Here is a 27,535-nt window from a genome sequence, read left to right on the forward strand (position 1 = left end):
TGATTCTAAGATCTGTATTTGATCATGTATATGTTTTTGCTGTTTGTTCTTTGTTATAGAGTCAAAGAGATTGGAGAACCCATACATTTACCCATACATCTCCATTTTGGATAGATAATTCTTTGTGTTGTTGTTTGTTTAGTGTTTTCCAATTTTCCCAGAAGTGGTTAGAGTCTATGGATTCTTCAATTGCATTGAGCTGATTTCTGACGTGCTGTTCCTTCTTTTTCCGTAGTGTATTTCTGTATTGTTTTAGTGATTCACCATAGTGAAGGCGTAGACTCAGGTTTTCAGGGGTCTCTATGTTTTTGGTTGGACAGGTTTCTCAATTTATTTCTTAGATTTGGCATTCTTCATCAAACCATTTGTCATTATTGTTAATTTTCTTTGGTTTTCTATTTGAGATTTTTAGATTTGATAGGGAAGCTGAGAGGTCAAATATACTGTTAAGATTTTCTACTGCCAAGTTTACACCTTCACTATTACAGTGGAACATTTTACCCAGGAAATTGTCTTAAAGGGATTGAATTTGTTGTTGCCTAATTGTTTTTTGGTAGGTTTCCAAACTGCATTCCTTCCATCTATAGCATTTCTTAATGTTACTCAGTTCCTTTGGCTTTGATGCCTCATGATTGAGTATTGCTCTGTTTAAGTAGACTGTGATTTTGCTGTGGTCTGATAGGGGTGTCTCTCTCTCTCTCTCTCTCTCTCTCTCTCTCTCTCGCTCTCTCTCTCTCTCTCGCTCTCTCTCTCTCTCTCTCTCTCTCTCTCTCTCTCTCTCTCTCTCTCTCTCTCTCTCTCTCTCTCTCTCTCTCTCTCTCTCTCTCTCTCTCTCTCTCTCTCTCTCTCTCTCTCTCTCTCTCTCTCTCTCTCTCTCTCTCTCTCTCTCTCTCTCTCTCTCTCTCTCTCTCTCTCTCCAACTGTCCCTTTCACCTTTTTACTTCAGTGGGCGGGGTCGTACTAAATCGTACAGAGGGTTTCTTAGTCTTAAAACAAATCTACTTTGAGACAAATGTATAAATCTCACACACATGGTTATTGGCTTAAAAAAAAAAGAATCCTGTACCATGTCAGATATAGAGTTTAAATGTATTCCATTTTGAGTTTGCATCCCAATATTAAACTTTATATGCATCACAGAAGACTGAATTTTTTGTTGTTGACATAAAACACTGGATTTTCGGCTGCTTTTTATTTGTGAAACTGTGAAAAATATGAATAACATTCCACCCATGAGGCCACTAGGTGACTTGACAGCAGGAATGGGCGACTCGATTTAGTCACATGTACAGTATTTTATTAAGACAATCAGTCATAAGAATGAATAAAGTATGACATCAGATGTTGTTGAAGAACAGACGCTGATTCTCCCCTCCTACTACATTACCTTCAATAACATCACCCTCATAGGCTTTCTCCAATTACCCTCAATTACCTGTTCCCCAAGTTATCCTCCAATAACATGCCCCAATTAACCCCCTCCTGCCCCACCCGTCCCTGTTTTTTAGCCGGGGGCTCATTTCTCCCTATATCAGCATCTCCCCTATTCTCCTCTTCCTCTCCCTCTTTCACTCTCTGCAGGAGATGCTAGACTGACAGACACTCATCCTCTCTGTCTGTCTGTCCGTCTCTCTCACCAGGATAAGGTTTACTGTTGATAGGTAGGGCAGAGATGGAACATGTTTTTTTGTGTGTCTATCCCTGTTGTTTCATACAACTGTCTGGTTACAGGTGTCCGTGGTGTATGGTGTATGGTGTATGGTGTATGGTGTATGGTGTATCTCTTAATTGCTAGTGTTTCTTTGTTCATGTCATTCTATTTACTCAGTGTTCTGTCTGTACGTTCTTGCTTTGATCTCTCTCCTCCAGGTGACGGACTTTCCCAGTCCTCGACCTTGTCTCTATCCAGGTGATGTGCCTCTGTGGCTGGCTGTGGCTGCTCTGCTGCCTCCCTATCCCTGGGTGTGTCTGGGGTCAGTCTGGAGGTGGAGGGGGGGCCTGTCGGCTGATGGCTAACCCCATCTCGGGCAGTGTTTATCGGGCAGGAGATGTGGTCATTGGAGGCCTGTTCCCCGTCCATGTGGAAGCCCCTCTACCAGAGCAGGAGTTCCGGAGTATTGAGGGAAATGTGACATGCACAATGTACGCAACTCCGAAGTGATGTGTGATGACAGCTTTGTGTCATTGTTTTCACGTGTAAAGTGTTTTCAGTCACCTCCTCTCTACCTGTCTCTTCCCTTCCTCCATCTGTCAGTTTCTACCAGCGTGCTTACCGCTGGCTCCAGACTATGATCTTTGCGGTGGAGGAGATTAACCGCGACCCATTCCTCCTTCCTAACCTCACCCTGGGGTTCCTGGCTGCTGACACATGCCTGGCAGAGGGTACCACTCTGGGGGCAGCCCTAGCCATGGTGACAGGCCAGGATGCCTCTGTGGCAGGCACAGAGTGTGGAGCAACCCCTGAGGTGCCCGTCATCATCGGTGATGCCCGCTCCTCAGCCTCCATCGTGGTGGCACAAACCCTCGGGCCGTTTGATTTACCCATGGTGAGGCATGGGGTTGGATTACAGACTGGGATGGAAAGAGATAACGACTCTCTTACAGATTACATTCAAACATCTATCTAAATGACTTTCTTACAGATTACACTCAAATATATATCTAGATAACTCTTACACATTCAATTAAATATCTATCTTGATGACTCTATTTTCACTTCTTCTCTCCTTCTTCACTTCTCTCCTTCTGATCTCTGAGTCTTACAAATTCTTATTCTCCCTGACTCTCTCTCTCTCTGTTCTCTCCCAGGTGAGTTATTTTGCCTCCTGTGCCTGTTTGAGTGACAACTGGAGGTACCCGTCGTTCTTCCGTACGATACCCAGCGATGCCTTCCAGGCTCGGGGCATGGCCAGGCTGCTGCATCAGCTGGGCTGGGAGTGGGTGGGGCTGGTGTCAGGGGATGATGACTATGGAAAGTTTGGGGTTCAGATGCTTCTCCAAGATCTCCAAGGATCTGGGGTTTGTGTCGCCTACGCAGAGGTCATCCCCAAGGTACGACCTCACTCTGATGATTTCTGTCTCTCTGTAACTCTGCTTCGCCCCCTCTCCATGAATATAAAATATAAACACTCTCTCTGATTTTCTCTGACTCTCTTCCCTTTCTCTCACTGATGGGCATCCCCAAGGTACCATCTCAGAGACGGATGAAGCACATCGTGGACACCATCAGAGGATCTACTGCCAAAGTGGTGGTGACATTCGCTATCTCTCAGGATGCACGGGTAATCAGTTACTGGTCAGAGTATTGTTAAGTATTTGTTGCACAACTGTAGCAGAGTGTTTTTGTCCTACCATGTCTTGATGCCCTTTATAGACAAGTATTTTCTTATTGATAATCATGTACTTCAACTTGACTATCTTGATCTTTTTAACCGTCTCATTCTTCAGGCCCTGATGGAAGAGGTTGTCCGTCAGAACATAACAGACAGGCAGTGGATCGCCTCGGAAGCCTGGGTCACCTACTCTACTCTCTCTTCCCCAAAAAACCTGCCCTCTCTTGCCGGGACTATTGGATTTGCCCTGAAGAAAGCTGTCATTCCCAGCCTGGGCCCTTTCCTAACACGCCTACGTCCTGATGAGGACTACCAGAAATCCGACCCCTTCCTGAGGGAATTGTGGGAGGAGATTTTTGGGTGTTCCCTGGGGATTGACCTTAGCATGACCCCGTCGTCCCGGCGACAGTGTACTGGTTCAGAGGTCATAGGTGAGAGAAAGTTTACAACTAATGCTCTGTTTTATGTGTCCTGATCCATTCCCGACGTTGTCTCAGTAAAATGAAGTGTCAATCCTAGGTGAGGGGGAGAGCCAGTATGCTGACGTGTCTCAGCTGAGAGCCAGCTACAATGTGTACAAGGCTGTTTACGCCATCGCCCACGCCATTCAGGACATGGTGGCCTGTCCACCAGGGGAGGGACCCTTTAATAGTGGACAGTGCCCTGATGTCAGGAAGCTTCAGCCCAGCCAGGTGACAATACCATGTTGATCTGTTTTCAGGTTAACAACTCTAACGTTTCCAGTCAGGATACAATGGAAACACTTTGTACGTGTTGAGCACTAAAAGCCCAAAGCCACCACTGGTTCTAACTCTTAATCCTGTTTCAATAAACCTTTTGTCTTTGAGATTGCTCATTATCTGAGGAGAGTGAACTTCAGTACTCCTGTGGGGGATTTGATCCACTTTGACATGAATGGTGATCCGCCTGCCTCTTATGACATCATCAACTGGCATGTGACCCACGAGGGGACAGCAGAGTTTGTCCAGGTCGGCCATTTTCTGTCTTCAGTGGGAGTGGACGACCAGTTTCACATCAATATGGAGAAGGTGGTGTGGGGAGGGGGCAGCGGAGATGAGGTGAGTACCATTTAGCTTGGTTTCTCTGAGGCAGAGAGGTGTGTGTGTGTGTGTGTGTGTGTGTGTGTGTGTGTGTGTGTGTGTGTGTGTGTGTGTGTGTGTGTGTGTGTGTGTGTGTGTGTGTGTTAGAGAAAGAGACTTGTTTAGCGTGTCACCCTGAGGCAGACATACAGCAAAGAGAAAGACAGGAAAAAAAAAAAAAAAGAATGTTCAGACAGGAAGTTCTGTCAACAATATGATACTGAATGTTAAATTAGACAGGAAGCTCTGTCATCAATATGATACTGAATGTTAGGTCAGACAGGAAGCTCTGTCATCAATATGATACTGAATGTTAGGTCAGACAGGAAGCTCTGTCATCAATATGATACTGAATGTTAGTTCAGACAGGAAGCTCTGTTAATAATATGATACTGAATGTTAGTTCAGACAGGAAGCTCTGTTAATAATATGATACTGAATGTTAGTTCAGACAGGAAGCTCTGTCAACAATACGATACTGAATGTTAATTCAGACAGGAAGCTCTGTCAACAATATAATACTGAATGTTAGTTCAGACAGGAAGCTCTGTCAACAATATGATACTGAATGTTAGTTCAGACAGGAAGCTCTGTTAACAATACGATACTGAATGTTAGTTCAGACAGGAAGCTCTGTCAACAATACGATACTGAATGTTAGTTCAGACAGGAAGCTCTGTCAACAACATGATACTGAATGTTAGTTCAGACAGGAAGCTCTGTCAACAATACGATACTGAATGTTAGTTCAGACAGGAAGCTCTGTCAACAATACGATACTGAATGTTAGTTCAGACAGGAAGCTCTGTCAACAATACGATACTGAATGTTAGTTCAGACAGGAAGCTCTGTCAACAATACGATACTGAATGTTAGTTCAGACAGGAAGCTCTGTCATCAATATGATACTGAATGTTAGTTCAGACAGGAAGCTCTGTCATCAATATGATACTGAATGTTAGGTCAGACAGGAAGCTCTGTCATCAATATGATACTGAATGTTAGGTCAAACAGGAAGCTCTGTCAACAACATGATACTGAATGTTAGATATTTATGTGGTCAGATTCCTCACATAGTCCCCAGAGGGGCCCAGCAAACCTGCCTGTGTGTGTGTGTGTGTGTGTGTGTGTGTGTGTGTGTGTGTAATAATGGTGATAATAGTGATGATGATGATGATGACTGCGTCCTCCCCACCGTCTGGTAGGTCCCTGTGTCTATATGCAGTGCTGCCTGCCCCCCTGGTACCAGACATGCGGTACAGAAGGGGAGGCCCGTTTGCTGCTTCGACTGTCTGTCCTGCGCTGAGGGAGAGATCAGCAACACAACAGGTCATCTATCAACTTTTCTCATTCCAATTCATATTTGACTGGTCCTGATTCTGACTGGTCCTGATTCTGGCTGGTTCTGACTGGTCCTGATTCTGACTGGTCCTGATTCTGACCGGTTCTGAATCTGACTTGTTCTGATTCTGACTGGCCCTTGTTCTGACTTGTCCTGATTCTGACTGGTCCAGATTCTGACTGGTCCTGGCTCTGACTGGTCCTGTTTCTGACCATCCCTGAGTCTGACTGGTCCCCATTCTTACTGGTACTGATTCTGGCTGGTCCTGATCCTGACTTTTCCTCATTCTGACTGGTTCTGACTGGTCCTGATTCTGACTGGTCCTCATTCTGAATGGTTCTGACTGATCCTGGTCCTGACTGGTCCTGGTCCTGACTGGTCCTCATTCTGACTGGTTCTGACCTGCCCTGGTTCTGACTGGTCCTGGTTCTGACTGGTTCTGATTCTGACTGGTTCTGATTCTGACTCTTGATTTCTGTTCCTTCTCTGTCAGGGTCAGTTGAGTGTAGCAGGTGTCCAGAGCGGTTCTGGTCCAACCCAGATCGTACGGCCTGCGTCCCACAGCTAGTGGACTTCCTCTCCTACAGCGACACCATGGGCGTCATCCTGTCCGTCATATCAGTTTCCGGGGCAACGCTCACAGCTGGTGCCCTGGCCACCTTCTTCTACCACCGCCATACGCCCCTGGTGAGTTGAATCATGTGATCATAGAAATACAATGAATAGAACGGGTGTCCCCATTCAAGTCAATGATGGCATAATGGATGGACTGGCTGGCATTTTGGATGCGTTCATAAATTCACTCTGGCTAATCTATTCCGATTTCAGAGCACTCTCCTCGGATTCTAAATACTGTAGCTTAATTCAATTGTTGCCAGCAACCCAGTTATAGTCACCAACGCGCTGGATAACACGAAAGTAGCCAAACCAGCTTTGCTATGGCAAATAAAATGGTCAGAGTGAGGTGATCTCTCATTTATGTCTGGAAGTAGCTAGCAAGCTAGCTAACTTTAGCAAGTTCACTTGGGTGCTTGACTGCCGTTGTGAGGTCAGAATGCTCGGATCAACCCTACTCCTCGACCAGAGCGTCCAGTGTGTTCTCTAAATGCTCCAGGAGCGAAAACCTCTGAATTTACCAGCAGACAATCTGACAATGCTCTGAATTTACGAACGCCCAGAGCACACTCTGAGCGCTCTCTGGCACTTCAGAGTGAATTTACTAACGTACCCTTTGAGTGTTCCCGATGTCAGGAACTAAAAGCTGGAAGTGTACCCTTCAATCTGTGCTTTGATTTGTTGAGTCAACTCTACTGATATTGCAAAAAATACGTTCCATTGCTAAAGCCACATCAGTTGGTAAAATATTTTTTGATATATATTTACGTTTTTTACCCTTATTTATACAGGTTTTCTCATTTAGATAACATCTCTTTAGGTTACCCATTGACTGACAGAAAATAGTTTACTTTTTTCAAACACAATTTTATTGTGGTCTGCTTGTTTTTAGTCAATTTCAAAACTACATTTAAGAAAACTACAATATGTCTAAAGATTACGTTTCAACATTGTATGCTCCAGAACATTCTCACAATTTCGTAAAGTGTAGTATTGTAGGGCTTCCCTCATGCCCCTTTTCATGACGATGCTAGCAGCCACTAGCTAGCTACCCGACCGGAACATTAAGCTAGCCAAGACCAACAACACATACAAACAGACTATACAACTACAAGTAGTGAGTGGAGTTACTAACAGACTATACAACTACAAGTAGTAAGTGGAGTTACTAACAGACTATACAACTACAAGTAGTGAGTGGAGTTACTAACAGACTATACAACTACAAGTAGTGAGTGGAGTTACTAACAGACTATACAACTACTAGTAGTGAGTGGAGTTACTAACAGACTATACAACTACTAGTAGTGAGCGGAGTTACTAACAGACTATACAACTACTAGTAGTGAGTGGAGTTACTAACAGACTATACAACTACTAGTAGTGAGTGGAGTTACTAACAGACTATACAACTACTAGTAGTGAGCGGAGTTACTAACAGACAACAAGTTAAATGTCTTAACCTGTGATAAAATGTTTTACACACAAATTGCTGTATTTAGCCTACTCTCCCACACCAAATAGCTTGAAGCCAAGCGACTCTTCTCACAGGCTTACCTTGTTACGTGTCATGGAACGACATAGCAGCTTCTTCAGCATGTTTTGCTATATCTGTGTAACAACAAATTTGACGATAAAGTTGATCATTTTACATAGCGGGTCATTAGGAAAGAATGTTTGTTTTTCCCACTTTGTGGGCGAGGTCGAGGGGAATTTCTTATTTTACGTGAATATTGACTCAGAGTATCAGTTCAGATCAAATGTTATTGGTCACATTGATAACACATCAGATGTTATTGGTCACATCTTTAAAATATGTTATTGGTCACATATTTAGCAGATGTTATTGGTCACATATTTAACAGATGTTATTGGTCACATATTTAACAGATGTTATTGGTCACATATTTAACAGATGTTATTGGTCACATATTTAGCAGATGTTATTGGTCACATACACATATTTAGCAAATGTTATTGGTAGATATTTAACAGATGTTATTGGTCCATATTTAACAGATGTTATTGGTCACATATTTAACAGATGTTATTGGTCCATATTTAAACAGATGTTATTGGTCACATACACATATTTAACAGATGTTATTGGTCACATACACATATTTAACAGATGTTATTGGTCCATATTTAACAGATGTTATTGGTCACATACTCATATTTAACAGATGTTATTGGTCACATACACATATTTAACAGATGTTATTGGTCCATATTTAACAGATGTTATTGGTCACATACTCATATTTAACAGATGTTATTGGTCACATATTTAACAGATGTTATTGGTCACATATTTAACAGATGTTATTGGTCCATATTTAACAGATGTTATTGGCCACATACAAATATTTAACAGATGTTATTGGTAACATACACATATTTAACCTCTCTTGGGTAGGGGGCAGTATTTTCATGTCCAGATGAAAAGCATGCCCAAAGTAAACTGCCTGTTACTCAGGCCCAGAAGCCATGCATGTAATTGATATATTTGGATAGAAAACACTCTAAATTATGTCTGTGAGTGTAACAGAACTGATATGGCAGGCAAAACACAGAGGACAAACTATCCCCCCCAAAAAATAAATCAGCCTACCACTGTTTTCAATGGCTGTCAAATCAATCAATCAATCAAATTTATTTTATATAGCCCTTCGTACATCAGCTGATATCTCAAAGTGCTGTACAGAAACCCAGCCTAAAACCCCAAACAGCAAGCAATGCAGGTGAAGAAGCACGGTGGCTAGGAAAAACTCCCTAGAAAGGCCAAAACCTAGGAAGAAACCTAGAGAGGAACCAGGCTATGTGGGGTGGCCAGTCCTCTTCTGGCTGTGCCGGGTGGAGATTATAACAAAACATGGTCAAGATGTTCAAATGTTCATAAATGACCAGCATGGTCGAATAATAATAAGGCAGAATAGTTGAAACTGGAGCAGCAGCACAGTCAGGTGGACTGGGGACAGCAAGGAGTCATCATGTCAGGTATTCCTGGGGCATGGTCCTAGGGCTCAGGTCCTCCGAGAGAGAGAAAGAAAGAGAGAATTAGAGAGAGCATATGTGGGATGGCCAGTCCTCTTCTGGCTGTGCCGGGTGGAGATTATAACAGAACATGGCCAAGATGTTCAAATGTTCATAAATGATCAGCATGGTCGAATAATAATAAGGCAGAACAGTTGAAACTGGAGCAGCAGCACAGCCAGGTGGACTGGGGACAGCAAGGAGTCATCATGTCAGGTAGTCCTGGGGCATGGTCCTAGGGCTCAGGTCCTCCGAGAGAGAGAAAGAGAGAAGGAGAGAATTAGAGAACGCACACTTAGATTCACACAGGACACCGAATAGGACAGGAGAAGTACTCCAGATATAACAAACTGACCCTAGCCCCCCGACACAAACTACTGCAGCATAAATACTGGAGGCTGAGACAGGAGGGGTCAGGAGACACTTTTATTATAAGGCAAAATCCTCCCAGATTTCAGTTCCTTGGGCTTCCACTAGATGTCAACAGTCCTTAGAAAGAGTTTCAGGCTGTTTTTGTGGAAAAATGAGCCGTAAATTGTAGCTTTTCTAGGAGGCTCCCATTTCGGCTGCAGTGTTTCCAAGCGCGTGAAAGAGCACCGGATCCGTTCTTTGCGGATGTTGGCCAGGTGGTACGCTACTGTCCCACCTGCCCATAAGAAGTTAACAGATGTTATTGGTCACATACACATATTTAACAGATTCTATTGCGGGTGTAGGGAACTGCTTGTGACGTAGCGAAATGTTACCCAATTGTGTCATACTGTATGAGGACGAGATTTATGACATCACTCAGTCTACATTTTCATTCTCTGTCTCATTTCAGGTGAAAGCCAACAACTCTGAGCTCAGCTTCCTGCTCCTGCTGTCACTCAAGCTCTGCTTCCTGTGTGCACTGGTTTTCATTGGCCGGCCAAAGCCATGGACTTGCATGCTGAGACACACCCTGTTTGGTATAAGCTTTGTGTTCTGCATCTCCTGTCTGCTCAGCAGGACTGTGGTGGTGCTGGTGGCCTTCAAGGCCACTCTGCCTGGAGAGAACCTGATGAGATACTTCAGCCCAGCTCAGCAAAGGATGGGCATCTCCATCTGCACACTCATCCAGGTGAACATCTAGTTTTTACTATTGGAATTTATTTATTTCCTTCACTGACCGTATTCTGTTGTTATGGTGACTGTGCTTTTTCCTTCCAAACCCCTTTCCCTTACACAGGTGCTGATCTGTGTGCTGTGGCTGGCCCTAGCTCCACCCCGGCCGGCTGAGCGGGGCGGCAGAGAGGGTCGGGGGCCGAGGGTGGTCCTGGAGTGTGAGGTTGGCTCTGTGGTCGGCTTCTCTTTGGTGCTGGGCTACATTGGCTTGCTGGCCTCTCTCTGTCTCCTCTTAGCCTTCCTGGCCAGGAAACTCCCTGACAACTTCAACGAGGCCAAGTTCATCACCTTCAGCATGCTGATCTTCTGTGCTGTATGGATCTCCTTCGTCCCTGCCTACGTCAGCTCTCCTGGGAAGTACACAGTAGCTGTGGAGATATTCGCCATCTTAGCATCCAGCTTTGGGCTGCTGTTCTGTCTGTTTGCTCCAAAGTGTTTCATCATCCTCCTGAGACCAGAGAGAAACACCAAGAAACACATGATGTCCAAATAGAAATCACCAAGAAACAGATGATGGTCAAGTTGGAAACAAAAAGAAACACCTCTATTGACCACAGGAGTGTGTTGTTGTGCCTCCTCAAAGTCAGTTGTTGTAATTAAAGATCCTCCATCTTACATTGATCCTCACTCAGCTTGTCCTCTTAAGACCTCTGTCAGCTCATTGTAGTGTTTAACAGGTATCCTAATAGAATCGAATGAAACGAGAGTGTTCTCTCACTGCAGGCCCACAAGCTTTCATTCTCCTCTTCTTTCAGTGCTCAGTCAGAAATCAAACCCCTGTCTGCTCCCTAGCCCCCTAGCCCCCTAGCCCCTAGCCCCTGGCCCCTAGCTCCTAGCCCCTAGCCCCTGATGTGATGGGTTTAGGAAACATAGCAGTAACTTCACCCAGCTCTCTGGTAGGATATCTCTTCTCACAGAGCCCTCTAACAGGGAGATAGGATCAGAGAGAGGCTGAGAGAGGCTAGAGGCCTGGCAAGGCTATATAGAATGTAGCCCTGCAGGCTAACACAGGCCAGAGTGATGAGAGAGTCCAGAGTGATGAGAGAGACCAGAGTGATGAGAGAGACCAGAGTGATGAGAGGGGCCAGAGTGATGAGAGGGGCCAGAGTGATAAGAGGGGGACCAGAGTGATAAGAGAGGCCAGAGTGATGAGAGAGGCCAGAGTGATGAGAGAGGCCAGAGTGATGAGCGAGAGGTCAGAGTGATGAGAGAGAGGCCAGAGTGATGAGAGAGAGGTCAGAGTGATGAGAGAGAGGCCAGAGTGATGAGAGAGGGGTCAGAGTGATGAGAGAGAGGCCAGAGTGATGAGAGAGAGGCCAGAGTAATGAGAGAGGGGCCAGAGTAATGAGAGAGAGGTCAGAGTAATGAGAGAGGGGCCAGAGTAATGAGAGAGAGGTCAGAGTAATGAGAGAGACGGCCAGAGTAATGAGAGAGAGGTCAGAGTGATGAGAGAGAGGCCAGAGTGATGAGAGAGAGTCCAGAGTGATGAGAGAGAGTCCAGAGTCTCAGGGCTCTCTGAGGTGACAGGCTGTCATTGGATCGTTAAACTTTCCTCTTTTGAAACTCTAACACACCTGTACAATATTAACACACCTGGATGTCCCTGCAAAAATAAACTAGAATTTCAGCCCTTTTTCTACTTGGACGCTGCTGCCCCGCTGCCACCCTGCTCAATAGCTATTGATCTGTTGCAATTCCTGCTCAGGCAAGATGGAAGGATATGGGGCCCCGCAGAGAGACGTCTCCCTGCAAGGAGCCACCATTGGAAGACATGAGGAGCAACTTCAGAACCTGATGGAGGGACTCCAGACCTTGGAGGAACGCTGTGATGTTAAACTCATTACTGGAGAAAGCCACAACGGAAACCACTAACTGAAAGCTGCGAACTGGTCCGTTTGGTACAATTTTGTGAAACTCATGAGAGACAATAAGGCCACATTACCATAACGCTGTTTATATAATAGCCTCAGTTATGAGGCTTGCATCTAATTGCTGTACAGGATGAATGAGGAAATATTAAACTATTTGTGAAATTATGGGATGCTATGTAATGATGTAATGTGAGAAAATTGTATTTCTGTGTAAAGTTTCACTTATGTCACTGGCACGCCTCCATGAACACAGTTAGGACTTGGCGTCATGAGACAGCTTTTTTCTGCTCTTCAGAATAAAACCCCCACTGTGAGGATTCCTCAACAGACCATGTTTCTCTCAATTACGAGAAGACAAAGGTTGCAGACCAGCTTACCTCGATAACGAGAGGGCCAAGGTTTGAGACCAGACTGCTGAGTCTTTTAACCATCCCACGTGGATAAACTCTTAGACTATCGATACCGACAGAATAAGAACAAGTCTTTGATATTAATTACTGGTCTGCAGCTAGGAATTCGGTGTCATTGAACGCGAAGATCCGACAACCACCGAAACATCTATTCTATAACGACATGAATGAATGTCACTCTGAACTATCCATCCTAACCCCGTTAGAGAGAGAGAGCGGACAGACTCTCCAACAGAAACAAACTTTTCAACAGAGATCCCTACGACACACTGAACGTAAGTATATATATTGATTGCAATTGTTCCTGAATGAGTGAGCGTTCATGTACAAAGGATTAGCATTTCAAATAATTATCATCTTTGTAGTGTCTCATCTCAGTCGACCCCCACTTCCCTTTTTGTCCACCAAGCTGCAATACCGGTTTATCCCACTAGGGAAACTCCTTTATCATTTCCTTGGAACTATCTACTATTTGTTTATGCATTTCTGTGAATTATTTAGTGAGTAAATTAATATTTTACGTATGGATGACTCATGGTGAAGACTGGGTTCGTGCAGATAACCAATAATTTACGACGTTTGGAATGAGACTAACTTGAGGTAAATAATAATTCATTAATTCGAAGACGAATTGATCAGATATAAAATATCTGAAGAGTTAAATTAGGAAAATTATAACTTTGTAATCTGAATATTTTCCTTGGTGCCCCGACTTCCTGGTTAATTACAGGTACATGATTAATCAGTTTAATCACGTAATAATAATTACAGAGAGTCAGTTGAGAAATAAGTCTTCAGTTTAATGATGCCAAAGACACGACAACTCTCACTCTTTAAGGGTTCCTTGGGTTACCAACCCCGCTCTTCCCTGAGGAAGAGGTCAACATACCCTCGGCTCAGATGTTCGTCTGCCGCTGTTGGTGTACCTGGAAGAAAGCCCAGTCCACTCTTCTTAAGACCACCTACAGGTTTCGGCGACAGGCAGATCGCCACCGGACCTCTGTTCAAATAAACCTACCATTAAAATTATAGACTTATCATTTCGTTGTCAGTGGGCAAACGTACAAAATCAGCAGGGGATCAAATACTTTTTTCACTGGGGTTTTTATTCACAGAATAATTTTGCACGCCCAATTTTTCAGTTTTTGATTTGTTAAAAAAGTTTGAAATATCCAATAAATGTCGTTCCACTTCATGATTGTGTCCCACTTGCTGTTGATTCTTCACAAAAAATTAGTTTTATATCTTTATGTTTGAAGCCTGAAATGTGGCAAAAGGTCGCAAAGTTCAAGGGGGCCGAATACTTTCGCAAGGCACTGTATTACTCCCTTAAGAGAATCTGTCCTCACCTCCTGACCTCAACACCTCCTTCTTCTAATCTACAGATGTCCATCTGTCTCCCCTGTTTCACACATTGCTTTCCTCTCATCCCCCCAACACATTCCCGAAGACATCGGTCTTTCTTCAGAGACGTAAAACCCAGTCTCTTTCATTTCCTGCCATTCAGTTACTATCTCAATAATCAAAGTTTAGCCGACTCCAACAGTCCTCCCTCTTGAACAATAGCGTCATAATGTTCACTTTACATAAACTTGGAAATTACTTAAATGTATAAACAATGATAAAACACAAATAAAAAAAATAACAAATGATTATAAAACATTAATTAAACAAACAAACAAATGAACAAACAATGAACAACCAGTCACTGCGAGGAATTCAAATTCAGAGACTTACGGCCTCCGAACTGTGATCACACAACAAAATGTAATTCCAGCTGAGTCTGCTGTCTCCTTCAATGGAAGATGGATGAAACGGTTTTCTTGGTGAGAAGGAGAGTCGGACCAAAATGCAGCGTGTAGATTGCGATTCATGTTTAATGAGAAAACACACTAAACACAAACACTACAAAAACAATAAACGTAACGAAAACCGAAACAGCCTATACTTGTGTAAACTAACACAGAACAAGGACATCAGGACACTAAGGACAATCACCCACGACAAACTCAAAGAATATGGCTGCCTAAATATGGTTCCCAATCAGAGACAACGATAAACACCTGCCTCTGATTGAGAACCACTTCAGACAGCCATAGACTTAGCTAGAACACCCCACTAGCTACAATCCCCATACATACACACCACATACAAAAACCCATGCCACACCCTGGCCTGACCCAATACATGAAGAAAAACACAAAATACTTAGACCAGGGCGTGACAATGGAGCAGCTTATAGTTTCTCCACTTTCCCCTTTTGTTCATAAGAGAGTGATAGCACAAGACTTGGAAAGCAACAATGTAATATAAAACAGAACAGTATTAACAATGCGATAAGCGATGCATATTTATATATGCATGAAAACCAAAGTCTGAAACCATGACAATATCTACTCTCTCTTCACCTGTCTATGCCTCCAGGGTAATGTCCTGGTGGGTTCCATAAAAATGAATGCTCTAAAAAGCTTCCTTATGCTGTCACCCAGTCTTCCCCTTTAGGCCCCAGGTTCCGAGAAGTGTTCCCAAGTCATGTCATTTTCACTTTGTTCCCCATCTTCTAAATTTCACCTGATAGGCACAACACCTGATATGCTAGTGCGTATCCCTAACATACCCTTACCTACATTACATCCTCTTGAGGGAACTCAGAAGTGCATCTGCTTTCACATCAATACCTTCAACATATTGTTCACAGTACAATTACCTCTCTATCCTCTATCATATGATGCATTAACCCATAAAGCTAGCTAAACCCCAAACCAACTATGATGTTTATAGTAGTTCCCAGACCCAACCCATCTGTACATCTTACAGTGGCCTCTAGTCTCTCTCTCTCTCGCTCCGCTTCCTGTGTCATGGTGTCTTCACTTTCTGTGTCATGGTGTCTTCACTTCCTGTGTCATGGTGTCTTCACTTCCTGTGTCTTGGTGCCTTCACTCACCCATTATGCAGTTGGACCTAACTTCACGTGAAAACACGTGAAACTAACTTTGACTCCTGCTCTCCTATTGTCTTCGTGTTTTACTGATAAGTCTAGGACTGAACCTTTCAGATACTCCCTACCTGTTTCCCTAGTTTATCCCTTGGTCTCTAGCCACCAACATCTCCAATGACCTCCTGTGTTCTGCTACAGTTGGTACCTGCGGATAATACATCCCTGTGCTCAAGTTAGGTACACATCTCTCATCCCAAGGCCAATCTATCCCCCACACATTTGTAAACACCTTTGTTACAGTGTAGACTTTTGGCCACAACAGTTGATAAGCAGCCACCTTCTGACACGTTCCATTTACTGTGGATCGGTCCCATTCTACTGGGAGGTATGTCAAGTGTTTACTATCTGTCAGAAATGGGGGAGAGATTAGTGGCGTTGGAGAAGTATCCAACCGTACAAAAACGGCAATGTGGCCTCCTGTATACAGGGATTGGTTGCTATTCTTTCAAGTGGTATGCCCTTCTGTGACAAACTCATTACTGAAAGTTGACAAATGTGTATGAAATGACAACACATTCTCTGCTACTTTCACCATTATCTGGGCATGTGTAACGTTCAATTAAGTCCCCATATTGTGTACAGTTAGCTGCTCTCCTTCTTCTATGCGCTGTCTCCTGTAACAAATCAAATCATTTATTTTATATAGCCGTTCGTACATCAGATGATATCTCAAAGTGCTGTGCAGAAACCCAGCCTAAAACCCCAAACAGCAAGCAATGCAGGTGTAGAAGCACTGTGGCTAGGAAAAACTCCCTAGAAAGGCCAAAACCTAGGAGGAAACCTAGTGAGGAACCAGGCTATGGGGTGGCCAGTCCTCTTCTGGCTGTGCCGGGTAGAGATTATAACAGAACATGGCCAAGATGTTCAAATGTTCATAAATGACCAGCATGGTCAAATAATGATAATCACAGGCAGAACAGTTGAAACTGGAGCAGCAGCACGGCCAGGTGGACTGGGGACAGCAAGGAGTCATCATGTCAGGTAGTCCTGAGGCATGGTCCTAGGGCTCAGGTCCTCTGAGAGAGAGAAAGAGAGAAAGAGAGAATTAGAAATTAGCGCATACTTAAATTCACACAGGACACCGGATAGGACAGGAGAAGTAAATTCAGTCTCTGGGAATGATACTCCTCTTTCATTACATCTAACCCATAACACACTATACTCCTATATCATTACATCTAACCAATAACACACTATACTCCTATATCATTACATCTAACCCATAACACACTATACTCCTATATCATTACATCTAACCCATAACACACTATACTCCTATATCATTACATCTAACCCATAACACACTATACTCCTATATCATTACATCTAACCCATAACACACTATACTCCTATATCATTACATCTAACCAATAACACACTATACTCCTATATCATTACATCTAACCCATAACACACTATACTCCTATATCATTACATCTAACCCATAACACACTATACTCCTATATCATTACATCTAACCCATAACACACTATACTCCTAATGCATTTTCTACATTTACAAACATACTAACACATTCTCAACTCAGTTAATCAATAGACCTCATTTTCTCCTCTGGAACAATGAACACCCTGATGTTCCACGAAACCTAAAAACATATTGACTTGAAAAGAAAACAGAAATAAAGGACATGTTTAATAAGTCAGCACCACTCATTGATGCGCTGTAACGTAAAAACTCTCAATACAGGGTAAAACAAAACAAAAAACTTTCATGGTTGTCCCGAAGCTGTCATCCAGTGATTCCCCCAAACAAACTTCCTCCCCTCACGATGACACTTAGAGACAACTTTCTGTAAACTCTCTCTAGCCCACATAAATGTTAGCAGCGCATCCACCCCTCAACGTGCTTTAGCAATTCTCTCTCGCTGTATCCCAATCACAAAGAAAAAATTGTATAAAATATCTGACCCGAGTGCTTACCTCAGTGCTTACTTTGAGTCTAATGCTCAAATTCCAGTTTACCAACTTAGCACAGATCATCCCTGTTAGACCGTACATTTATAAACAACGTTCTATTGCCGGTCATAACTCTTCTCATTACAGCCCCCCTTTGTCCTTGTTTTCCTGTCAAGAGTGGCCTGGTAAAGAAAGACCAGTATCTCAATGCATTTTCAGTTTAAATAGTTAGCCAGGCGTACACCCCAGCCCCCCTCCCCCACCCCCCCTTTCCTTCACCCGGCATCATTCTAGCGCGTCTTCTTCAGATATTGTTTACAGTTTTTTCCCAACGGCACATGTAACTTTTGCCTGTCAAATTTCATGGACCTTGATAATGTCCCGATTTTAATATCCAAGTAGACACTTCCGTTTTTCCCATGTACACGAGTCTCTCACCTGAGCTTGTTCTCTCTCTCCACGTTCACTCCACACACGCTCTCAGCACCCCCGCCCTGGTTTATGGCTCGGACTCAGATATGAGTGGTAAAATTTACTGTCTCTCATTGCACGCCCTTGTTGCTCTTTCTTCACCCGGTTAGGGAGGTTTTGAGATTTACACACACTGTCTATGGTCAAATTATTTCTACCATGCATTAAAACACGATCTGACGTTACCTTCCATGATAACCTAAAAAAAACACAGATCATAACAGCAGTTAAGTTCATTACATTTCTGTTTCAGGAAACTAGACAAACATTGACTAAATTATGAATTATGACCCCAACCTTTTCTTAATAACATCTCTAAGACAAATGTCAGAAAGCATAACATAATGTTACTGCTAAAAAAAAAACATTTTCTAAATGAGTCAATACTCCCTTATTCTACTGGCGACCTCTAGGAAGAGTTACCAGATCATGAAGATAGCAATACATATATCACAGTCCATTTGAAGTTACTGACATCCCTTATTAACATATATTTCCCTTCCTATATGCAGCCTGAACACAGTACCACTGTAGAAGTACCCCAAAAACCAGGACCTCAAGGAACTGGTCATTTACCCCTTTCAAACACATGATTTTAAAAAAAGATGTTAAATTAAAAAAACAATTTAGAATTACAACTCTTTATAACTCCCTACAGAAATAATAATAATCTCCTAAAGTAATGGTGCAATTTGGATAGAGAATGGTGATGATGAATTTTATAATGAACCCCCCCCCCCCCCTCGTCTGTTTAATTCCTAATGAAGTTGATCATTCTTCATTAGGAGTTTTTTAATATTCAGGGATTTTCCTCACCGTTAAAATGTTTCCTCTCCCTGTCTTTGCCTGTCCTTCAGAAGCCATTTAAAAACCTCTTCAAAACATTTCATCCTCCTCTCTGTAACCATCATACCACATAAAAAGAAATGTCAAGTTCATTTTAGGTTTGGTAACCCCAATGCTGATTCCTCGTGACCCCGCCACCCTTTCGTCCATTCTAGAATCCCATTCCAGAGTAAGACGACATCAAATGTAAATGTATTTAAAAATAAAACTACATAAACTGTCTAACGATTTAGACAAACCCTAAGGCCTCCTGCATTTGCAATAAGTGTTCGGTCATATAATTCAAATGTGCCACCTTTAGAATCCAAAAGGGAGAAGCCGTGCTATCGTAAATACAGTATCTTATGCATTCTAAATTACCGCCCATTTGGAAAAGGAAAATGCAATAAATATTTACTCTGAGCTGCGCTTCGGTAGGTTGGTGGTAGATGGAAGGCCGTGTTGCCAAACCGAGTCCTTTTTACTTTGAAGAGTGTATCTGGTGGTGAACGGGATACGTTGTAGTGTCGTCGTTGTGCGGTAGACGGGAAACTCTGTCTGTCCTCTCCTAGCCCACGTTTGCAGCTGCTGTTGCTAACTCAACAGCTAGGAGGTATCACTTCTGTAGTGAATAAGTTCAAATTCATAATATTCGCAACCAAAGCTCACGCTGATGTTGGCTTCGTTCTGTAGTTGACATGTTAGTCCTTTTAAGTCAGAGGCTGCAGACCTCACGTACTTGGAACAGGGAGGTTACATTTTCATCAAGGCTTTATATAGTGGAGCGAGAAGGGTGTGTTTGAAAAGTTTTATAACCCATGTCTCTTCACAGAGGCAGGCCACTGATTGAGCAGAGCCCTAACCTTATGAAAACCCAAATCTCTCATTTGGAAGTTAAAATTACATTTCATCTCTCTTCACCAAAATGTTTATATTCAAACATTTAAATTGAACAACAATTCCATGTGAATCCGATAACTCTGATGTGTAGACTTTCCACTGTAGAGTTTATGTCATCTTATCATTGATGAGAATGTCTCAGATGACAACCGAACTGACATCATATTCATTAAGTACCACCGCATATGTTCAATTGGTCAGATTACCAGAATATAGTTCATTTCCCACCACCTTCTGATGTTCCCAGAATCTCTATGTTAACCAAAGGATTTTCAAATGCCACATCAGTAGGGTAGAGAGAGGAAAAAGGGGGGAGAGGTATTTATGACTGTCATAAACCCCCCCCCCCCCCCCCTCCCAGGCCAACGTCATGACAGTGTTCAGGCCATCTTAGATTCCTTAACTCCCGTCGATTATACACACCTTCAATTAACTATTTTCTAAGAAAACACTACACACTTCCCCGGATAATAATTAATTGGACACAGCACTTAAAGTGAAAGAGTGAAACAATATGTTATACAGTAGTGCTTGGTTGCAGAAAGCATGCAGTTGTAACTGGATAAATGAACTCCCTCTGGACAACCCTCCTTACATGAACCTTTAGTGATCACGTTGTGTGTGTGTTGTTACCCTCTCATGAAGTAATGGCTATCTCACCAGTAGAGAACAGTAATATCTATCTCACCAGTAGAGAACAGTAATATCTATAAGAACAAGTAGAGAACAGTAATATATATCTCACCAGTAGAGAACAGTAATATCTATAAGAACAAGTAGAGAACAGTAATATATATCTCACCAGTAGAGAACAGTAATATCTATAAGAACAAGTAGAGAACAGTAATATCTATCAGAACAAGTAGAGAACAGTAATATCTATAAGAACCAGTAGAGAGCAGTAATATCTATCAGAACAGTAGAGAACAGTAATATCTATCTCACCAGTAGAGAATAGTAATATCTATAAGAACAAGTAGAGAACAGTAATATCTATCTCACCAGTAGAGAACAGTAATATCTATAAGAACAAGTAGAGAACAGTAATATATATCTCACCAGTAGAGAACAGTAATATCTATAAGAACAAGTAGAGAACAGTAATATATATCAGAACAAGTAGAGAACAGTAATATCTATCTCACCAGTAGAGAACAGTAATATCTATCTCACCAGTAGAGAACAGTAATATCTATAAGAACAAGTAGAGAACAGTAATATATATCTCACCAGTAGAGAACAGTAATATCTATAAGAACAAGTAGAGAACAGTAATATCTATCAGAACAAGTAGAGAACAGTAATATCTATAAGAACCAGTAGAGAGCAGTAATATCTATCAGAACAGTAGAGAACAGTAATATCTATCTCACCAGTAGAGAATAGTAATATCTATAAGAACAAGTAGAGAACAGTAATATCTATCTCACCAGTAGAGAACAGTAATATCTATAAGAACAAGTAGAGAACAGTAATATATATCTCACCAGTAGAGAACAGTAATATCTATAAGAACAAGTAGAGAACAGTAATATATATCAGAACAAGTAGAGAACAGTAATATCTATCTCACCAGTAGAGAACAGTAATATCTATCTCACCAGTAGAGAACATTAATATCTATAAGAACAAGTAGAGAACAGTAATATCTATCAGAACAAGTAGAGAACAGTAATATCTATAAGAACAAGTAGAGAACAGTAATATCTATCAGAACCAGTAGAGAACAGTAATATCTATCAGAACCAGTAGAGAACAGTAATATCTATACGAACAAGTAGAGAACAGTAATATCTATAAGAACAAGTAGAGAACAGTAATATATATAAGAACAAGTAGAGAACAGTAATATCTATCTCACCAGTAGAGAACAGTAATATCTATAAGAACAAGTAGAGAACAGTAATATCTATCTCACCAGTAGAGAACAGTAATATCTATAAGAACAAGTAGAGAACAGTAATATCTATCAGAATAAGTAGAGAAAGGTAATATCTATCTCACCAGTAGAGAACAGTAATATCTATATGAACAAGTAGAGAACAGTAATATCTATCTCACCAGTAGAGAACAGTAATATTTATAAGAATAAGTAGAGAACAGTAATATCTATCTCACCATTAGAGAACAGTAATATCTATCTCACCAGTAGAGAACAGTAATATATATAAGAACAAGTAGAGAACAGTAATATCTATCTCACCAGTAGAGAACAGTAATATCTATAAGAACAAGTAGAGAACAGTAATATCTATCTCACCAGTACAGAACAGTAATATCTATAAGAACAAGTAGAGAACAGTAATATCTATCTCACCAGTAGAGAACAGTAATATCTATAAGAACAAGTAGAGAACAGTAATATCTATCTCACCAGTAGAGAACAGTAATATATATCAGAACAAGTAGAGAACAGTAATATCTATCTCACCAGTAGAGAACAGTAATATCTATAAGAACAAGTAGAGAACAGTAATATCTATCTCACCAGTAGAGAACAGTAATATCTATAAGAACAAGTAGAGAACAGTAATATCTATCTCACCAGTAGAGAACAGTAATATCTATAAGAACAAGTAGAGAACAGTAATATCTATCTCACCAGTAGAGAACAGTAATATCTATCAGAACAGCATGAACAGTAATATCTATAAGAACAAGTAGAGAACAGTAATATCTATCTCACCAGTAGAGAACAGTAACATCTATAAGAACAAGTAGAGAACAGTAATATCTATCTCACCAGTAGAGAACAGTAATATCTATCAGAACCAGTAGAGAACAGTAATATATATAAGAACCAGTAGAGAACAGTAATATATATCTCACCAGTAGAGAACAGTAATATCTATCAGAACCAGTAGAGAACAGTAATATCTATAAGAACAAGTAGAGAACAGTAATATATATCTCACCAGTAGAGAACAGTAATATCTATCAGAACCAGTAGAGAACAGTAATATCTATCAGAACAGTAGGATCAGTAATATCTATCAGAACCAGTAGAGAACAGTAATATCTATAAGAACAAGTAGAGAACAGTAATATATATCTCACCAGTAGAGAACAGTAATATCTATCAGAACCAGTAGAGAACAGTAATATCTATAAGAACAAGTAGAGAACAGTAATATCTATCAGAACCAGTAGAGAACAGTAATATCTATAAGAACCAGTAGAGAACAGTAATATCTATCAGAACAGTAGGATCAGTAATATCTATCAGAACCAGTAGAGAACAGTAATATCTATAAGAACAAGTAGAGAACAGTAATATCTATCTCACCAGTAGAGAGAAGTAATATCTATAAGAACAAGTAGAGAACAGTAATATCTATCAGAATAAGTAGAGAAAGGTAATATCTATCTCACCAGTAGAGAACAGTAATATCTATATGAACAAGTAGAGAACAGTAATATCTATCTCACCAGTAGAGAACAGTAATATCTATAAGAATAAGTAGAGAACAGTAATATCTATCTCACCATTAGAGAACAGTAATATCTATCTCACCAGTAGAGAACAGTAATATATATAAGAACAAGTAGAGAACAGTAATATCTATCTCACCAGTAGAGAACAGTAATATCTATAAGAACAAGTAGAGAACAGTAATATCTATCTCACCAGTAGAGAACAGTAATATCTATCTCACCAGTAGAGAACAGTAATATCTATAAGAACAAGTAGAGAACAGTAATATATATCTCACCAGTAGAGAACAGTAATATCTATAAGAACAAGTAGAGAACAGTAATATCTATCAGAACAAGTAGAGAACAGTAATATCTATAAGAACCAGTAGAGAGCAGTAATATCTATCAGAACAGTAGAGAACAGTAATATCTATCTCACCAGTAGAGAATAGTAATATCTATAAGAACAAGTAGAGAACAGTAATATCTATCTCACCAGTAGAGAACAGTAATATCTATAAGAACAAGTAGAGAACAGTAATATATATCTCACCAGTAGAGAACAGTAATATCTATAAGAACAAGTAGAGAACAGTAATATATATCAGAACAAGTAGAGAACAGTAATATCTATCTCACCAGTAGAGAACAGTAATATCTATCTCACCAGTAGAGAACATTAATATCTATAAGAACAAGTAGAGAACAGTAATATCTATCAGAACAAGTAGAGAACAGTAATATCTATAAGAACAAGTAGAGAACAGTAATATCTATCAGAACCAGTAGAGAACAGTAATATCTATCAGAACCAGTAGAGAACAGTAATATCTATACGAACAAGTAGAGAACAGTAATATCTATAAGAACAAGTAGAGAACAGTAATATATATAAGAACAAGTAGAGAACAGTAATATCTATCTCACCAGTAGAGAACAGTAATATCTATAAGAACAAGTAGAGAACAGTAATATCTATCTCACCAGTAGAGAACAGTAATATCTATAAGAACAAGTAGAGAACAGTAATATCTATCAGAATAAGTAGAGAAAGGTAATATCTATCTCACCAGTAGAGAACAGTAATATCTATATGAACAAGTAGAGAACAGTAATATCTATCTCACCAGTAGAGAACAGTAATATTTATAAGAATAAGTAGAGAACAGTAATATCTATCTCACCATTAGAGAACAGTAATATCTATCTCACCAGTAGAGAACAGTAATATATATAAGAACAAGTAGAGAACAGTAATATCTATCTCACCAGTAGAGAACAGTAATATCTATAAGAACAAGTAGAGAACAGTAATATCTATCTCACCAGTAGAGAACAGTAATATCTATAAGAACAAGTAGAGAACAGTAATATCTATCTCACCAGTAGAGAACAGTAATATCTATAAGAACAAGTAGAGAACAGTAATATCTATCTCACCAGTAGAGAACAGTAATATATATCAGAACAAGTAGAGAACAGTAATATCTATCTCACCAGTAGAGAACAGTAATATCTATAAGAACAAGTAGAGAACAGTAATATCTATCTCACCAGTAGAGAACAGTAATATCTATAAGAACAAGTAGAGAACAGTAATATCTATCTCACCAGTAGAGAACAGTAATATCTATAAGAACAAGTAGAGAACAGTAATATCTATCTCACCAGTAGAGAACAGTAATATCTATCAGAACAGCATGAACAGTAATATCTATAAGAACAAGTAGAGAACAGTAATATCTATCTCACCAGTAGAGAACAGTAACATCTATAAGAACAAGTAGAGAACAGTAATATCTATCTCACCAGTAGAGAACAGTAATATCTATCAGAACCAGTAGAGAACAGTAATATATATAAGAACCAGTAGAGAACAGTAATATATATCTCACCAGTAGAGAACAGTAATATCTATCAGAACCAGTAGAGAACAGTAATATCTATAAGAACAAGTAGAGAACAGTAATATATATCTCACCAGTAGAGAACAGTAATATCTATCAGAACCAGTAGAGAACAGTAATATCTATCAGAACAGTAGGATCAGTAATATCTATCAGAACCAGTAGAGAACAGTAATATCTATAAGAACAAGTAGAGAACAGTAATATATATCTCACCAGTAGAGAACAGTAATATCTATCAGAACCAGTAGAGAACAGTAATATCTATAAGAACAAGTAGAGAACAGTAATATCTATCAGAACCAGTAGAGAACAGTAATATCTATAAGAACCAGTAGAGAACAGTAATATCTATCAGAACAGTAGGATCAGTAATATCTATCAGAACCAGTAGAGAACAGTAATATCTATAAGAACAAGTAGAGAACAGTAATATCTATCTCACCAGTAGAGAGAAGTAATATCTATAAGAACAAGTAGAGAACAGTAATATCTATCAGAATAAGTAGAGAAAGGTAATATCTATCTCACCAGTAGAGAACAGTAATATCTATATGAACAAGTAGAGAACAGTAATATCTATCTCACCAGTAGAGAACAGTAATATCTATAAGAATAAGTAGAGAACAGTAATATCTATCTCACCATTAGAGAACAGTAATATCTATCTCACCAGTAGAGAACAGTAATATATATAAGAACAAGTAGAGAACAGTAATATCTATCTCACCAGTAGAGAACAGTAATATCTATAAGAACAAGTAGAGAACAGTAATATCTATCTCACCAGTAGAGAACAGTAATATCTATAAGAACAAGTAGAGAACAGTAATATCTATCTCACCAGTAGAGAACAGTAATATCTATAAGAACAAGTAGAGAACAGTAATATCTATCTCACCAGTAGAGAACAGTAATATATATCAGAACAAGTAGAGAACAGTAATATCTATCTCACCAGTAGAGAACAGTAATATCTATCAGAACCAGTAGAGAACAGTAATATCTATAAGAACCAGTAGAGAACAGTAATATCTATAAGAACAAGTAGAGAACAGTAATATCTATCTCACCAGTAGAGAACAGTAATATCTATCAGAACCAGTAGAGAACAGTAATATCTATAAGAACACGTAGATAACAGTAATATCTATCTCACATGTAGAGAACAGTAATATCTATCAGAACCAGTAGAGAACAGTAATATCTATAAGAACAAGTAGAGAACAGTAATATATATCTCACCAGTAGAGAACAGTAATATCTATCAGAACCAGTAGAGAACAGTAATATCTATAAGAACAAGTAGAGAACAGTAATATCTATCAGAACCAGTAGAGAACAGTAATATCTATAAGAACCAGTAGAGAACAGTAATATCTATCAGAACAGTAGGATCAGTAATATCTATCAGAACCAGTAGAGAACAGTAATATCTATAAGAACAAGTAGAGAACAGTAATATCTATCTCACCAGTAGAGAGAAGTAATATCTATAAGAACAAGTAGAGAACAGTAATATCTATCAGAATAAGTAGAGAAAGGTAATATCTATCTCACCAGTAGAGAACAGTAATATCTATATGAACAAGTAGAGAACAGTAATATCTATCTCACCAGTAGAGAACAGTAATATCTATAAGAATAAGTAGAGAACAGTAATATCTATCTCACCATTAGAGAACAGTAATATCTATCTCACCAGTAGAGAACAGTAATATATATAAGAACAAGTAGAGAACAGTAATATCTATCTCACCAGTAGAGAACAGTAATATCTATAAGAACAAGTAGAGAACAGTAATATCTATCTCACCAGTAGAGAACAGTAATATCTATAAGAACAAGTAGAGAACAGTAATATCTATCTCACCAGTAGAGAACAGTAATATCTATAAGAACAAGTAGAGAACAGTAATATCTATCTCACCAGTAGAGAACAGTAATATATATCAGAACAAGTAGAGAACAGTAATATCTATCTCACCAGTAGAGAACAGTAATATCTATCAGAACCAGTAGAGAACAGTAATATCTATAAGAACCAGTAGAGAACAGTAATATCTATAAGAACAAGTAGAGAACAGTAATATCTATCTCACCAGTAGAGAACAGTAATATCTATCAGAACCAGTAGAGAACAGTAATATCTATAAGAACCAGTAGAGAACAGTAATATCTATAAGAACAAGTAGAGAACAGTAATATCTATCTCACCAGTAGAGAACAGTAATATATATCAGAACAAG

At 40.1% G+C, this 27,535-nt stretch overlaps 1 protein-coding gene and 1 long non-coding RNA gene across 4 annotated transcripts; one reads left to right on the forward strand and one right to left on the reverse strand.

The window, feature by feature from the left end:
* The first annotated feature begins 1,912 nt into the window (after positions 1-1,912).
* On the forward strand, positions 1,913-11,064 carry LOC110503233 (extracellular calcium-sensing receptor-like). Of its 3 annotated transcripts, none has more exons than XM_021581599.3 (11): positions 1,913-2,142; positions 2,255-2,546; positions 2,809-3,051; positions 3,186-3,281; positions 3,448-3,763; positions 3,852-4,024; positions 4,181-4,411; positions 5,638-5,761; positions 6,268-6,461; positions 10,249-10,527; positions 10,636-11,064. In XM_021581599.3, exons 1-11 carry the CDS (start codon positions 1,913-1,915, stop codon positions 11,062-11,064), a joined length of 2,607 nt encoding a protein of 868 aa, XP_021437274.3. The 3 variants fall into 3 exon arrangements, with proteins under 3 accessions (XP_021437274.3, XP_090075298.1, XP_090075299.1); XM_090219172.1 differs by having other exon boundaries at positions 2,809-3,018; XM_090219173.1 differs by having other exon boundaries at positions 2,809-2,868; positions 3,126-3,281.
* A 3,649-nt stretch (positions 11,065-14,713) lies between these two features.
* On the reverse strand, positions 14,714-18,436 carry LOC149972435 (uncharacterized). Its single transcript, XR_016491501.1, has 2 exons — positions 18,205-18,436; positions 14,714-16,866 (listed from the first exon to the last, which is right to left on the reverse strand). It is a non-coding gene; the product is annotated as an uncharacterized LOC149972435 (long non-coding RNA).
* Between the last annotated feature and the right edge of the window lie 9,099 nt (positions 18,437-27,535).

Source organism: Oncorhynchus mykiss, chromosome 24 (genome assembly GCF_057628025.1).
Source record: "Oncorhynchus mykiss isolate SJ-2025 chromosome 24, ASM5762802v1, whole genome shotgun sequence".
NCBI lineage: Eukaryota > Metazoa > Chordata > Actinopteri > Salmoniformes > Salmonidae > Oncorhynchus > Oncorhynchus mykiss.

Excerpts from the sequence above, each read along its gene's own strand:
- LOC110503233 (XM_021581599.3), top strand. The coding sequence starts at position 1,913 with ATGTGCCTCTGTGGCTGGCTGTGGCTGCTCTGCTGCCTCCCTATCCCT. Across the intron at positions 3,282-3,447 it reads CTATCTCTCAGGATGCACGG|GCCCTGATGGAAGAGGTTGT; the intron begins GTAATCAGTTAC and ends CTCATTCTTCAG. Across the intron at positions 5,762-6,267 it reads AGAGATCAGCAACACAACAG|GGTCAGTTGAGTGTAGCAGG; the intron begins GTCATCTATCAA and ends CTTCTCTGTCAG.